The sequence below is a fragment of the Pelmatolapia mariae genome, linkage group LG1 (assembly GCF_036321145.2).
Source record: "Pelmatolapia mariae isolate MD_Pm_ZW linkage group LG1, Pm_UMD_F_2, whole genome shotgun sequence".
NCBI classification, from domain to species: domain Eukaryota; kingdom Metazoa; phylum Chordata; class Actinopteri; order Cichliformes; family Cichlidae; genus Pelmatolapia; species Pelmatolapia mariae.
This window is the reverse complement of record NC_086227.1, coordinates 19,059,994-19,072,885: the sequence shown is the minus strand read 5'-3', so window position 1 is coordinate 19,072,885 and position 12,892 is coordinate 19,059,994. Positions and strand designations below refer to the sequence as shown.

The 12,892-nt window shown below is 40.0% G+C and overlaps 2 protein-coding genes across 2 annotated transcripts in view; one reads left to right on the top strand and one right to left on the bottom strand.

Moving 5' to 3' along the window:
- mybpc3 (myosin binding protein C3) overlaps nt 1–3,861 on the top strand; it is a 33,887-nt gene extending 30,026 nt beyond the window's left edge. The window contains exons 28-31 of the mRNA XM_063469330.1: nt 1,041–1,200; nt 1,293–1,429; nt 2,293–2,479; nt 3,579–3,861. Coding sequence (XP_063325400.1) covers nt 1,041–1,200; nt 1,293–1,429; nt 2,293–2,479; nt 3,579–3,640 — 546 coding nt within the window. The 3' untranslated portion in view covers nt 3,641–3,861. The remainder of the gene's footprint in view (nt 1–1,040; nt 1,201–1,292; nt 1,430–2,292; nt 2,480–3,578) is intronic.
- Nucleotides 3,862–7,230: 3,369 nt separating this feature from the next.
- lgr4 (leucine-rich repeat containing G protein-coupled receptor 4) overlaps nt 7,231–12,892 on the bottom strand; it is a 32,962-nt gene continuing 27,300 nt past the window's right edge. The window contains exons 15-18 of the mRNA XM_063474666.1: nt 12,704–12,829; nt 12,280–12,377; nt 11,947–12,000; nt 7,231–11,852 (exon numbers count right to left, since the gene is read on the bottom strand). Coding sequence (XP_063330736.1) covers nt 10,444–11,852; nt 11,947–12,000; nt 12,280–12,377; nt 12,704–12,829 — 1,687 coding nt within the window. The 3' untranslated portion in view covers nt 7,231–10,443. The remainder of the gene's footprint in view (nt 11,853–11,946; nt 12,001–12,279; nt 12,378–12,703; nt 12,830–12,892) is intronic.

The window sequence follows — 12,892 nt, the reverse complement described above, 5'->3', positions numbered from 1 at the left end:
TTCTACAATTCTCCTTCCTAGATCCTATTGTTAGTATTGGTTACTCCAGTGAGTGCTTGTTAAGATATAAGGCAGAACCTTTCAAAACCACTTATTAAAAAATTAAAGTGACTTTAATGGCGAACCCATTGTGTATATTTGAGCCTTTTTGCCGACGTTTGATCCTGTGTGGATTATTAAAAACTGCAAATAAATTTGATCTTGAGCACCCAATTCTTGTTTTTTAAAGTCAAATTCAGACTCTTCCCAGTAACTTTCCTCTGTGGGTCACTAGTGATGTAATATCTGGCCTCCTGGCAAGAGCTCCAACTGCCACCATCCTCCACCTCGAGCCGCCAGGAACAGTGTCAGCCAGGAATGTCCTAATCTTATCCTTGTAGCTTTGAGCTGGTCCAGATTGTCTGCACAGTGACGCAGGACCATTGTTCCCCTGCCAGCACAGCTGATGGCTCATGTTTCACTCTAGCCATTATTATTAGATCAAATTAAGTTTGCTTGCAACATAGTGAGGTAGGAGTGTTTATTATCATGTTACCAAAAACAGTGTACCTGTTATGTGGCATAGATAAAAGCACTTAGGGCAGGTGTCCTTTAAATAAACCCTTATCATGTGTTGCGAAATAAATAACCTGTGATAAATTCTCCTTTGGGTGAGCACTTTTCTCTAATCAAATCAGTAAAATCTTTGTAATGTCTCAAACACTTATCCCTGAAAATTTATATATATATATATATATATGCGTCTCAGTGAACAAACAATATATCCTGTGTAACTTTATGTGGGCTGTGCCTTAATGTAAAGATTAAATGTCATAAAATGAAATATTACCATAGCCATCCAGAGTAGCTTCAGGTGTCCTTAAGCTGAAAACTTAAATAAGTATGAATGACACCCTTCTGTACTCTAAATAAAACCAATTTATAAAAGTATGATGATTCATTCTTTTTCCTCACTCATTCAGTTACATGTGTCTTTAAAGTGGTACTTAAATGCTCAATCTGTTTTTTTGTGTGTTTTTTTTTTTTAAATTAATGTGAAGGAATGGTATACAGTCCATGATCAGTACCGGCGAACCCATTGTGTTGTGTCCGACCTCATCATGGGGAATGAGTACGTGTTCCGAGTCTTTTCCATAAACCTTGTGGGCCTCAGCCCAGAGCCGTACTGCACAAAAGACAGTGTTTACATTCAGAAAACAGGTGAGCAAATATAGCCAGTGTGACGCGCTTGTGGTTATGATTATATGCTCTTTGGAACTGAAAGGAAAATATCCAATTGTCTGTCCTCTCAGGTATCATATACAAGCCACCCAGCTACAAGGATCCTGACTTCACAGAGGCCCCCAAGTTCACACGCCCTTTGGTGGACCGTTCTGTCATAGCAGGATACAACGCCACCCTAAGCTGCGCCGTGCGAGGAATACCAAAGGTCTGTAGGGTGTGAATTAGATGTTTCAAAGATATTCACTTTTACTAGAATTAAACCTTGTTAAACATTTTCCTTTGCTTATATACAGTGCTTAACAATTTTTTAGACCATATATATATATATAATAACTCTGTCAGAAAAACTTCAGGAATGCAAATAAATAAGCGTCATTTAAAAAAAAACAAAAAAAACAAAAAGGCACTTTACATATCCTACACTAGTACAAAGAAAACCCCACCATCAGATGACCCCCCATGAGCAAGACAGGACAAAAGACACACTGTGGAAGATTAATAATAACTAATAATTAAATGCAAAGTGGTGTATAAACACCTGGTACACCTCAGACATCACCCCAGTGATAGACAGGAGGAGTACAGAGCACTAGTGGATGAATTTGTGGAGTGGTCTGCGAGGAATCATCTGCTTCTTAAAGTGAGTAAAATGTGAGATGATGATCGACTGCACACATATTTGCATAGCCACAACAACAGACTAAATTGGAAGCCCAAGACAGAGCTTGTGTAAATAAAGGGGGATGAGTAGATTCTATTTCCTAAGGAAGCTGAGGGAGCAGCATCAGAGCTGGTGACTCCAGCACGCTGAATGAACAAATCAGCAAAGCTGGCTCTGTGATTGGCTACAAACTGGTAACTTTTGAAGCTGTGGTGGAGAGGAAGTCACTGAACAAACTGTAATCATTATAATCTTGACCACCCTGAAATCTTTATTATTAGTAGTAGTAGTAGTAGCAGTATTAATAGTATTATTATTATTATTATTCAATCAACATTTAAACTGCTTTCCAAAATCTTTTCCCAAAAATATATACTTACATAATTCTACTTTTCCTCCCTTATTAGCCCAAAGTAACATGGTACAAAAACAAAATGGACATCTCAAATGAAGCCAAGTACAGGATGATCAGTAAGCAAGGTGTCCTGACGCTGGAGATCCGTAAGCCCTGTCCGTTTGATGGGGGAGTGTATACGTGCAAAGCAGTCAACGACAGCGGTGAAGACACAGTGGAGTGTAAACTGGAGGTTCGCCGTAAGTAGTTCACGAAATGCATGTGTCCTCTTTTTCATGCCCCACTTAGACTGCACTTTTTCTCCAGCATCCTCCTTTAACACCCCCTTCCACCTCCCATGTTTGTTCTTAAAGAAAAACCATCACGCACACAGCAACTCATCAAATAATTAAAGAAAAATATATAAATATATTTTAGTGTTAATAGGAGAATACAAAAAAAACATCCACATTTGATGTGAAATGGTTTCTTGGAAAATACTAACTGACCACACCCCCCCAAAAAAATCCTTGACACAACAGTCTTGTATTTATGTATTTATTTCATGAGTAAAATTGGACATTCATTAACAAAGAAAGATAAAGAAACCCATTCAGTTTGATATTTCCCCACATCCTGAATTGGCTCTCAGGCTGCACACTTACTAAGAGATAAACAAGTTTCTGCCGAAGTCCTTTGAGTCCAACTAACAATTCATTTAAATTATGAATTAAACCCGCTGAGCCTTTTCTCAGTTTTTTCTGTTAAATACTAACATTTTATGAAGTTCTTTCTGAGATAACGTCTTGGGGATTATTGGGAAATTACAGAGCTCTAAATTGTGCTGCAGAAAAATAATCCTGTTAAAAAATGATTTGCAATTTCTGTCATAACTGCAGACATAAAAATAAAATCACATTTGCACAGAGTAAAAGTTGGCATTTTTAATTGTCATAATTTACCCTGTCAAGCTCCAAAATAACCTGTAATATGATGATAATATGATGAAGTTCTTAGGAGGGATTTGACAGAGAATTATGGACTTTATTACAGTCGCCACATTTATGAGGTTTAAAATGTCCACTGAGAATGTTTAAACAGTTCAGCTGTAATCATTTATTTTTAATTCAACAATAATTATTAATTGAATCTACAGACAATCATCACCAAGCTGTGCAACTCTCCTCAGTTATGTGGAGGTGTGACTTTCAGTGAACTATAGTTCTGCTTCAGCATTTTTTAAAAACCAATAAAACAGTAAAAACACACTACAGACATTAATGTTACCTACTCAGCACCTAACAGATTAAGTAATTTTTTGTTTTGTTTTTACTGAATAAAAATCCCCCTGCCTTGCAGCTCAAATTACTAGAGAAGATAAGAAGGAGCCCAAGAAGAAAAAAATTCAAGAAGCCAACTAAAGAGAAGATGGCATCTCAGAGTTCAGCCCCACATCCTTCTTATGTTTATGTGCTGCTTTCCTCTCCTGCAGTCATCTCACATCATGTTATCCTCACTGTTATATTACTGTCATGTAAACCACTGGATGACTGAAGTGAATGGGGCTCACTGAATTTGCTGTTCCTTTATTTTCATTTTGCTATGAGTATTTATTATTAATTATCCCAAACAATGATCTTTATTTCAGTCTAGTTCTTGGTATTGATAACAGAGATAACAGTGTTTAGTAAATAGTATCAATATTTAGGAAACTACTTTGTGATTTGCTGCTTGTCTGGGCTGATTTGTGTGCATAAAAATGACTTGAAAACAGAATTACTGAGTGATTTTTTTTTCCCAGTCATGTAGTGTACAGAGCTGTGAGGACTATGTATTTGCTGTCTTTCTACTTTTTAATTTTTTTTCACATTTACATTTAAGATCATCAAAGTTTACACAATATTAGACAAAAATAACCTGAGTAAATTCAAAACAGACTTACAACCACCGTGTTAAATCATGAATTAACTATGATTAATCACATTTTTCTTTTTGGAAAAAAGAAAAAAAAAAACTACAGACCTCAGTCCTCAGTTAAGGTCTGAGTTCTTGATTCAACAATATGAAAGGGAAAAAATGACATCTATAGGGGAGCTCCAAGGAGAAAACCACTGCTGACCAAAAAGAATACAAAGACTCATCTCAAATTTGCCAAAAAACCTCTTGTTGATCCCCAAGACTTTTGGGAAAATATTCTGTGGACTGATGAGACAAAAGCTGAACTTTATGAAAAGTTTGAGTCCCGTTACATCTTGCATTAAAACTTCATAGAAAGAACATCAACAGTAAAACATGGTGGTGGTAGTGTGATGTTCTGGGGCTGCTTTGCTGCTTCAGGACCTGGACAAATTGCCATAGTTGATGGAACCATGAATTCTGCTCTCTACCAGTAAAGGAGAACATCCGGAGGTAAAGAGTACTTGACTTATGCAGCAGGGCAATGATCAGAAACACACTAGCAAGTCCACCTCTGCATAGCATGAATGCAGGTGTTGGATTGGCCTAGTCAAAGTCTGGACTTAAATCCAACAGACTTGTTTTTGCATGACCTTAAACAGGCTGTTCATGCTCAAAAACCCGCCAATGTGTCTGAATTAAAGCAATTCTACAGAGAAGAGTGGGCCAAAATTCATCCACAGTAATGTGACATATGAAATAAAACTAAGAAATCAAGAAGTGTACTGTATATGTAGGTGGTATTACATTATAGTGCAGCGAGGATTTTTTGAAAACCCCCAAAGCCTGCCACTGATACTCAGAAGTCTGGTGCAATTGATACGAGTTTCTGAGAGCTTAGTTTTATTGTAACAAAGCCTTTTTAAAGCCAGAGCTGTAAGGCATGTGCCTGAACTATGTGAAGGGCTAGAATAGCTGGGATGTGATTAAATGTAGAGTACAGCACATTCTGGCTTTGCTCCATAGTGGGCTGCTGTAAGATCACTCAACAGTTATTCCTTTGATGCCTTGAATGTAAATATTTCCTGTGCCCTCTCAGTATAGTTGCAAAAGATCCAGAGAGCCTTGTACGTGTCACAGGGTCACCTGGAACATACTTGATAAATGTTTTAGAGCATCTCTGTTTTTTGCAAGGTGTTTTGACATTAGACTTCACCAAAATCCACAAATGATGAGGGTAAAGGGTAACATGGCTGAAAGTTAAACCAAACACATCAAATTTCATGTCTGTAACAATTCCACATGACAATTTTTACTCATCACCTTGTTACAATTCATGAGCTACACCACAGAAAGGAGACAGCTGTGGTGGCTGGAAGTGGAAAGAAACTGAATACCACAAAAAGTGTGAAATAAATTCACTGCTTGTTAATGTAAATATCTAATCAGCCAAACACAGGGCAGCATCTTAATGCATGTAGACATAATCAAAATGACCTGCTTAACTTTAAACTGAGCGTCACAACCAGGAAGGTTTTAGTATTTCTGAACATGGCATGGTTGCTGGTGCCATGTTCAGATGTCTAAGTATGTCTACGTATTTCCAAACCTGCTGAACTGCTGGGATTTTTCCATACAATCATCTCCAGGCTTTACAGATAATAGACAGAAAATGAAAAAGTATCCAGTGTGTGGCGGTTCTCTGGGTAAAAATGCGGTCAGAGAAGAATGGCCAGACTGCTTTGAACTAACAGAAAGGAAACAATAACTCACATAAACATCTGTTGCAACTCAGGTATGCATCTCTAAACATCTCTGAATTCACAGCACATCAAACTTTGAAGCGAATGGCCTACAGCAGCAGAAGACCACACCAGGTTCACCAAATTGGACAATTTAAAAGACTGGAAAAATACTGCCTGGTTTAATGAGTCTCTATTTTTACTGCCACATTCAGATCATTGTGTGCTAACAAGATAAAAGCATGGATCCATCTTGCCTTGTATCAGTGGTTTAGGCTGGTTTTGTATTGGTGTGGGAACAGTTTCAGGGAATGTAGCATCTTCTGATGGCTACACTGTGGTCGCAAAGGGATGAACATGGTCATGTCACAAAGCTCAAACCTTCCAAGAGTTATATAAATTAAATAAAAACAAATACAGCACCTCTGAGATTTGGTCGAATGTGAGACTTGCATCATGGATGAGCAGCAACTGTGACACTATCATGCCAGTATGGACCAAAAATCTCTGAGGAATGTTTCTGTGTCTTGAAGAATTAAGGCAGTTCTGAGAGCAAAAGTGGGTCCAACTATAGACAGAATAGAGGATAAATGTGACTATCTTGACTTTAACCTTTGTTTCAAAACAATGAATGTGCTGAGGAAGGGTGGGTTTAGCTTTAAAACCTCAGTAACTCACTGGCTACTGACTAGTGAATGATATCTCTTTAGCCAATGAGTGTGCGGTTTCATACCACATATAATCCACCATTTTGAAACAGAATATCTTGAAGAGTTACAAAACAAAATTACATTTCATTCAGCATGACCCAAAATGGTTAACTGAGTCCATAAACTCAGCAGGAAAGTATTCAGAGAGGTCAAGACAGAGCGCAATTTTCCCATAGACCTCTACAGGACCGGCAGTCTTTTTGCAACCACAACTATCGCCATCTGGTGGCCTTCAGAGAGACTGCAGGCAGGTTGAAGACACTTTCACATTGGCTTCATTTCTCCATCCAAGAAGCCTTGTCCTGGTTTTATACGCTTTAAGGCTCTAGCTCAGAACTAGCATAGTGCAATCAATCACATTGTTAGCTTGAAGATCAACTAAGTTTCTGTAATTTACATTTAGTGGCAGAAATGGTACAAAGTGTTGTGTATCCATCACATACTGGGTAATAAGACTGATAACTCCTCACTTTAATTCATCAGTTGTACCTCAACTGAACATGTGGACAGAGCAGCTGACTCAAGTCACTTCAAATGTGGTACAAGCAAGCAAACAAATGACCTTTCTTCTCATATACCGCCAGTCACGCTGGTTTGTGAATATGACTTTCATGGTCTTAAAAGCAACACAAAAGTACAAGAATTATTGTGTTCATCCAATTTTATTCATTCAAAATTTAAAGAAATATCTTTTTTTCTACTTGAACAGAATAAAAACAACTCGGGGAGATCTCACGTGTAAAACTACAAGTAAGATTTAATTTGAACTGAAAATAAGTGAGATACTTTATATATAATCTGTATTATTCTGCAGGTTCATATCTATAAAACATAAAAACAAAAAAATTCATAGTTTAAGGTTGGTAAAAAAAAAAAAATCACAGTATACAGTACATAGATTCCTCCCACAATTTGCAAAGAACTAAAACGATGTACAAACAGAGGTGACAAATTAAAGGAAAGGCCAACTTTAAGCCGTATGTAAGGTGTGGCATTCATTCATTCATTCATTCTACAAGTCTGTTTGGATGACGGTGCTGGAGAGCCCCGTCTTACTCATCAGTCTACAATCTCCCATAGGTGCTGAGATCTGGCGACTGTGAACACATGACAAACATTATTAACGATTCAATGATCCCTCGTGCCCTGTGGGATTATCATCCTGGAAGAGACTGCTCATATGATGACAGAAATGCGTCACCACAGGATAAAGCTAGTCGCTAAGGAAAAGTTCTATTTTGCAGAGAGACAAGCAGACCTAAACATATCAACAAAGCACAGCAAAGCCTCCGAATCCACCCCACTGCATGGATGTCAGGCGTTTGAGTTTTCCTTTAATTTGTCACCTATCCTCTGTCAATGTAAAGCCAAGAATGCAAAAAAATAAAAAATAAAAAAATTAACAAAGCACTGTTGGTAGCCACTACAGTTGAGGAGGTAGCTTCCTTAGTTAGCATCCCATTCTTGATTATCTGTGTTCAAATAATTTACAGACAGACGCAAAAACAAAAAACAATAATCAAAACTACACAAAAAGAAAGAAAGAAAGAAAAAGATGCATACATTTTCACCACGTGGCGCATCAGACATCTCAAACAGTCAGCGAGACATTTTGGTAAGTGAACTTATTTACACACTCAGTTGTCTGGTGTGTGAAAACAGAAGATAGGAGTCGAAACGCCGAAATTGAAAGTTGCAGTAGAAGAACACAAGAACGTTTTATTGGTGGAAGAAAATGTTTCCCTACATTGCCTGAATTCCAAAGCGCTCACATGACGTGCACTTGTGAATACATGCTCAGAGGGTGTATCCACCTCAATGTGTACAGTCATGCTCTAGCACAACACCAGCCAATCCCTCGTCAAACACAGCCTCACTCAGGTCAGCTCTCAGGATGGAAAGACCTACATTTTACTTTAAAGCATTAAAAAAAATGCTTTTCTGATCAGCTGTACGGACAGGACTCAGTATAACTGAAGCTGATAGCGAGTCTCAAACAGCAGAGTTAAAGTAGTCAATCTGTTATAGATAAATCTTCCTTTTCTTTTTAAATCAAGGCCTTATTTTCCTTTTTTTTTTGTACCATCACATATTTACTAGTCAATCCATCATATACAGGAAACACACAGGTTGCACACAAATACCTTTTAATACAAGAGCACACTGCAGATACTTGTCTTTAAATATCTGTGGCTGACTAACAACCGCCCCCGTTTCGGTTATACTCGTCCATTTCATACTTATTGGCAATGCTAATGCACCATCTTGTCAACTCAGCTGGCTGCCAGTCTTGTGTAGTGTTCAAATCACGTGAAAGTGAAAGCAGGATTACATTCATGTGTTTGTCTTGGATGATATTCATGAGTTTTTGTTTTTTTTTTTCTTGCTCATGAGCCAAAATCTGTTTGATATGTATACGGCTTCAATCAATAGTATGAAAAAAGCAAGTTTTGGCTGCTCCATTGCCACAAGGGGTCACCGCAGCGGGTAGCTCTGCACTTTTTTGTAGTATAACCAGCATAAATGTAGTTGATTTAAATTCATAGACTGTTTATTGCCTTTTTGTTGCAACATATATGTGAGTTTCCATGCTCTGAAGTAAATCCAGGGTCGTAAATGTATGCTAAACATAGAGCTAGAGCAGCAGGTGGATAAAAAAACAAATACAAAAAAAAAAGCCTGGCTTAGGTTATGCTAAGCTAACAAGCTGCTGGCTGTCATCTTACTCTAAGCAAACAAGCACATTTCCCAAAATGTTGGTTTATTCCTGTGATTTAAATGATTTCTTTTTTTATTATTATTATTCATAGGATTCAATTTTTGAGCAGTTTATGCTTATAAATACTCTGTATTCAGCACCATTAACAATCACCCTGTAGGCCACAACCAATCTGAGTATCAGGCCTAGGCAGATCTCATTTAAGTGTCATTGTACTGAAAAGGCTAACAGCGTGCATCGCTCTGTAATTTAGCAAACAAATAGTTCAAAAAGGAAAAACAAATATGAAAATAAGGCCCAGATTTTAAAATAACTGGAATTTTCCATAAGAAAGATCAAAAATAGTGACATGAACCTGCATGCGAGTGCTTGTTTTGGTTTTTTGGTGAGGAAAAACGAATAAAGGTGCTGTTGTTTTGGTGAATGCTTGTTATTACACTGTATTTATCATTCAGAGGCCAGAAACTGTCTCCACCCAGCCAGAGACTTAATGCTACTCAAACAATAAATAATCTTTCACAACCGCCGCGCCTAGTTGTTGCTGAAACAGTGATATCTGCTACTTTTAATCACATTCTTAGTCTTAAAGTAAAGACATGTTTGTTTTAGACTATTTTAGACACTTTACAATCACACACAGGCAGGGCAGAAGTTATTGCTGACTTTATATTATCCCCCCCGCTAGGTGAAGACCAAGTTACATTCACACATGAAAGTTTAGAGTGATTATTACATTTGCTACATTTTTGTAAAAGAAAAAAAAATTATAAAATCAAAAGTTGCTGTGAAGAAACTTAAAAAATTGACAATATGTATAATAATTAAAATTTTAAAAGCTTATAAGTACAGGTGAAACAGGGCAAAAAAATCTTTAACACATACATGAAGGCTTGCAGACGCAGGCACCGGTGGCAACATTTTCCTTTGCGAGATCCTTTGTCGACCAGTTTGTGATGCAACTTTCTCGGTTCAGGTCTCCTAGAAACTGTTTCTCAGTTCAAAAAACCAAGTTCCCTTTAAATGATTGGCTGCGTCTGTTAACACAGTTATTAGAAACTAAGTGCTTGCTGAATCGTAGGGTAGTTGGCACATTTTGCTGTTTGATATAAAAACGTTTATTCTTGTAGCATCCAAGTTCACATGACACAGATGCGTCATTAGTCCTTGACTCGAGGTATGTTGTATGAGTAGTGTACAAGAGGAAGGCCTCTGCTCTGACAAAAGCAAGCTCGGCCGCACGCCTGAATCTGGTCCGAGCTGTCTGACACAAAAGAGTCCCCCTCGTCTGCGTACTCAGACTGTGCAGACGGCGTGCTGCTGTCTCCCCAAAACCCCTCCGAGCGCTGGTATGCCGCAGCTCCAGCCAGGAGGGTGGGACAGCTGTGGGACTTGACCAAGTGTCTACAGACTGTGGAGGACGAGGGGGAAGAGCAGGTCCTGGCACGCAGTGCTGCCTCACACTGCTCACAAACAACCACCTCACCGCAAAGCTGCGAGTACATCCCACAGTCAAAGCCTAGGTGTGTGGAGGAGCCCCCGTCTGTGAGCTCAGACCCTCCGCCACTGTCATCTCGGTGACCTTCTGTGGTGGTCTTCATCTCCCTGGTTGAACTTCTGCGACTGCGTAGTCTCAGCCAGTCCTCCCTGAAGGCTGGGCTGAAGAACACGTACAGCACTGGGTTCAGGCAAGCGGGCAGCGGGAAGAAGATGAGGGTGACGGTCTTGGCAATCTCCGGGCCACCAGCTGTGGAGCCAGTCAGGAGGGGGGCAAAAGAGAACGCCGCCACAGGACAGAAGAAGATGCAGTTGGTGAAGATGAGCCAGGCGATGTGTCTCAGGGCACCCGTCTGCTCCGGATCTGCCAGCTCCACCCTGCCCAGTGTGCAGTACAACTGGGTGTACACAGCTGCGGTGAACAGGTAGGCCACGGCGTTGAGCAGCACCAAAATGACCGTAACACTCAAAGCTGGACGCTCACCGCCGGCAAACGGCAGGCAGAGAGGAGACGAAGACTGATCACCGGAGGTCACAAGAGGCAGGCAGGCCCCAGCGGCGGCCAGCAGCGCCAGCAATCCTGCAGCGAGGCTGAAGCGTCGATCTCCTCTTAAGCACCCGCGACGGCTGCTGGCACTCCTCCTGGGCGACATCATGACCTTCCCAAGAATCATCCGCACGGCCACGCTGCGCTCCACGGCTGCCAGCGACAGCAACAAGACTGACCACTCTGACGAGAAGACGGCCAGAACTCCTGTGATCTGACAGCCAGGTCCCATCTCCCACCACACCCCAAACTCAGCAAAGGATCCCCACGTAGCAACATCGAGCACAGTCAGCACGCCGACGTACAAGCCCGTGAGCAGGTTGGCCAGAGCCAGCAGCCCCATCAGCAGCCTGGCTGGAGACAGAGACGGGGTCGGGCAGTGGGAATGGGCAGCAGCTCGGTGTGACGGAGAGAAGGTGGCCACCAGCACCAGGCTGTTAAAGACCAGCGACACCAGGCAGATGAACCAGACTGTCAGACGGATCATCCAGTTACCCAAGAGGTGTTCACAAGGCTTGAAAGCTCCTGAAAAGCCAACAATATGACAAATTTAGTTACTATCTTTTTTGGGATTATTTCAAATCTTTAACACTGACTGATAAACACAAAAGCTGACTACCTGGTGAAGGAGAACAATGCATAACCATTGAGATTTTTTCCACATCTTCCCCACCTACAAGAAGAAAGAAAATGGATATACTAAGAGGGAAAAGTGTTGTTTTTTTTTTTAAACTCAATCCAAACTAGTAACATTGCTGTTTAAGCTCTCTATGATACTTTCAATTTAAATTTAATTTACATTTTTTATATCTTTTTTGGGGAATTTTACACACTCATGACAGCCAGGAAATATAGCACAATATTTAATATTAGTAAGATGGAGTTACACTAACACTGCAAACAATCTTTTTACTTAAATAACACATGGAGTTAACATGTCCGCCATCCCCACCTGCAGTTTTCTTCATGTGCTCTTTCTCAAAAGAAGTCGTCACTGAGTCACATCCAACGAATGCACAGCACTGGTAGGCGTAAGGGACAGAAATGGACCTTAAAAAAAAGAAAATGTTTATCATTTAATAGCACTGGCAGATTTAAGTGTTGTATATACATTTCTGGCCCTTCTGATTGCTTCCAATAGTAGTATTTAGATGGGGACTAGCCTCCTCATTCGTGGAAGCTGTTGTGTTTTCCTCGGTTTTTCTATACCATTGTTGATTTGTTTCTCTTTGCTGTACTGAGGGACAACTGTTCAGTTTATACTTGTGTGCACCATGTATGCTTTTCAATTCTTGAAAACTACTTGCCCTCTTTGTCTAAGCATGCAAGTGTATTTTACACTTACATGCCCTCAGCCTACACAGCGTCATTCTCACCTGAGTTTAGGCAGGTTATTTGCAGTTAGCACATTTTTCATCTGCGGGTTCCCGGAGAGTTTCAGCTGACTGAGCGCGCTCAGTCCAGCTGTTGGAATCCCAGTGAGAGAGTTCATACTCAGATCTCTGCAGAAATGATTGCACACAGACAGTTTAATTTTGTAGGGCACAGAGAGTGACACCAAACAG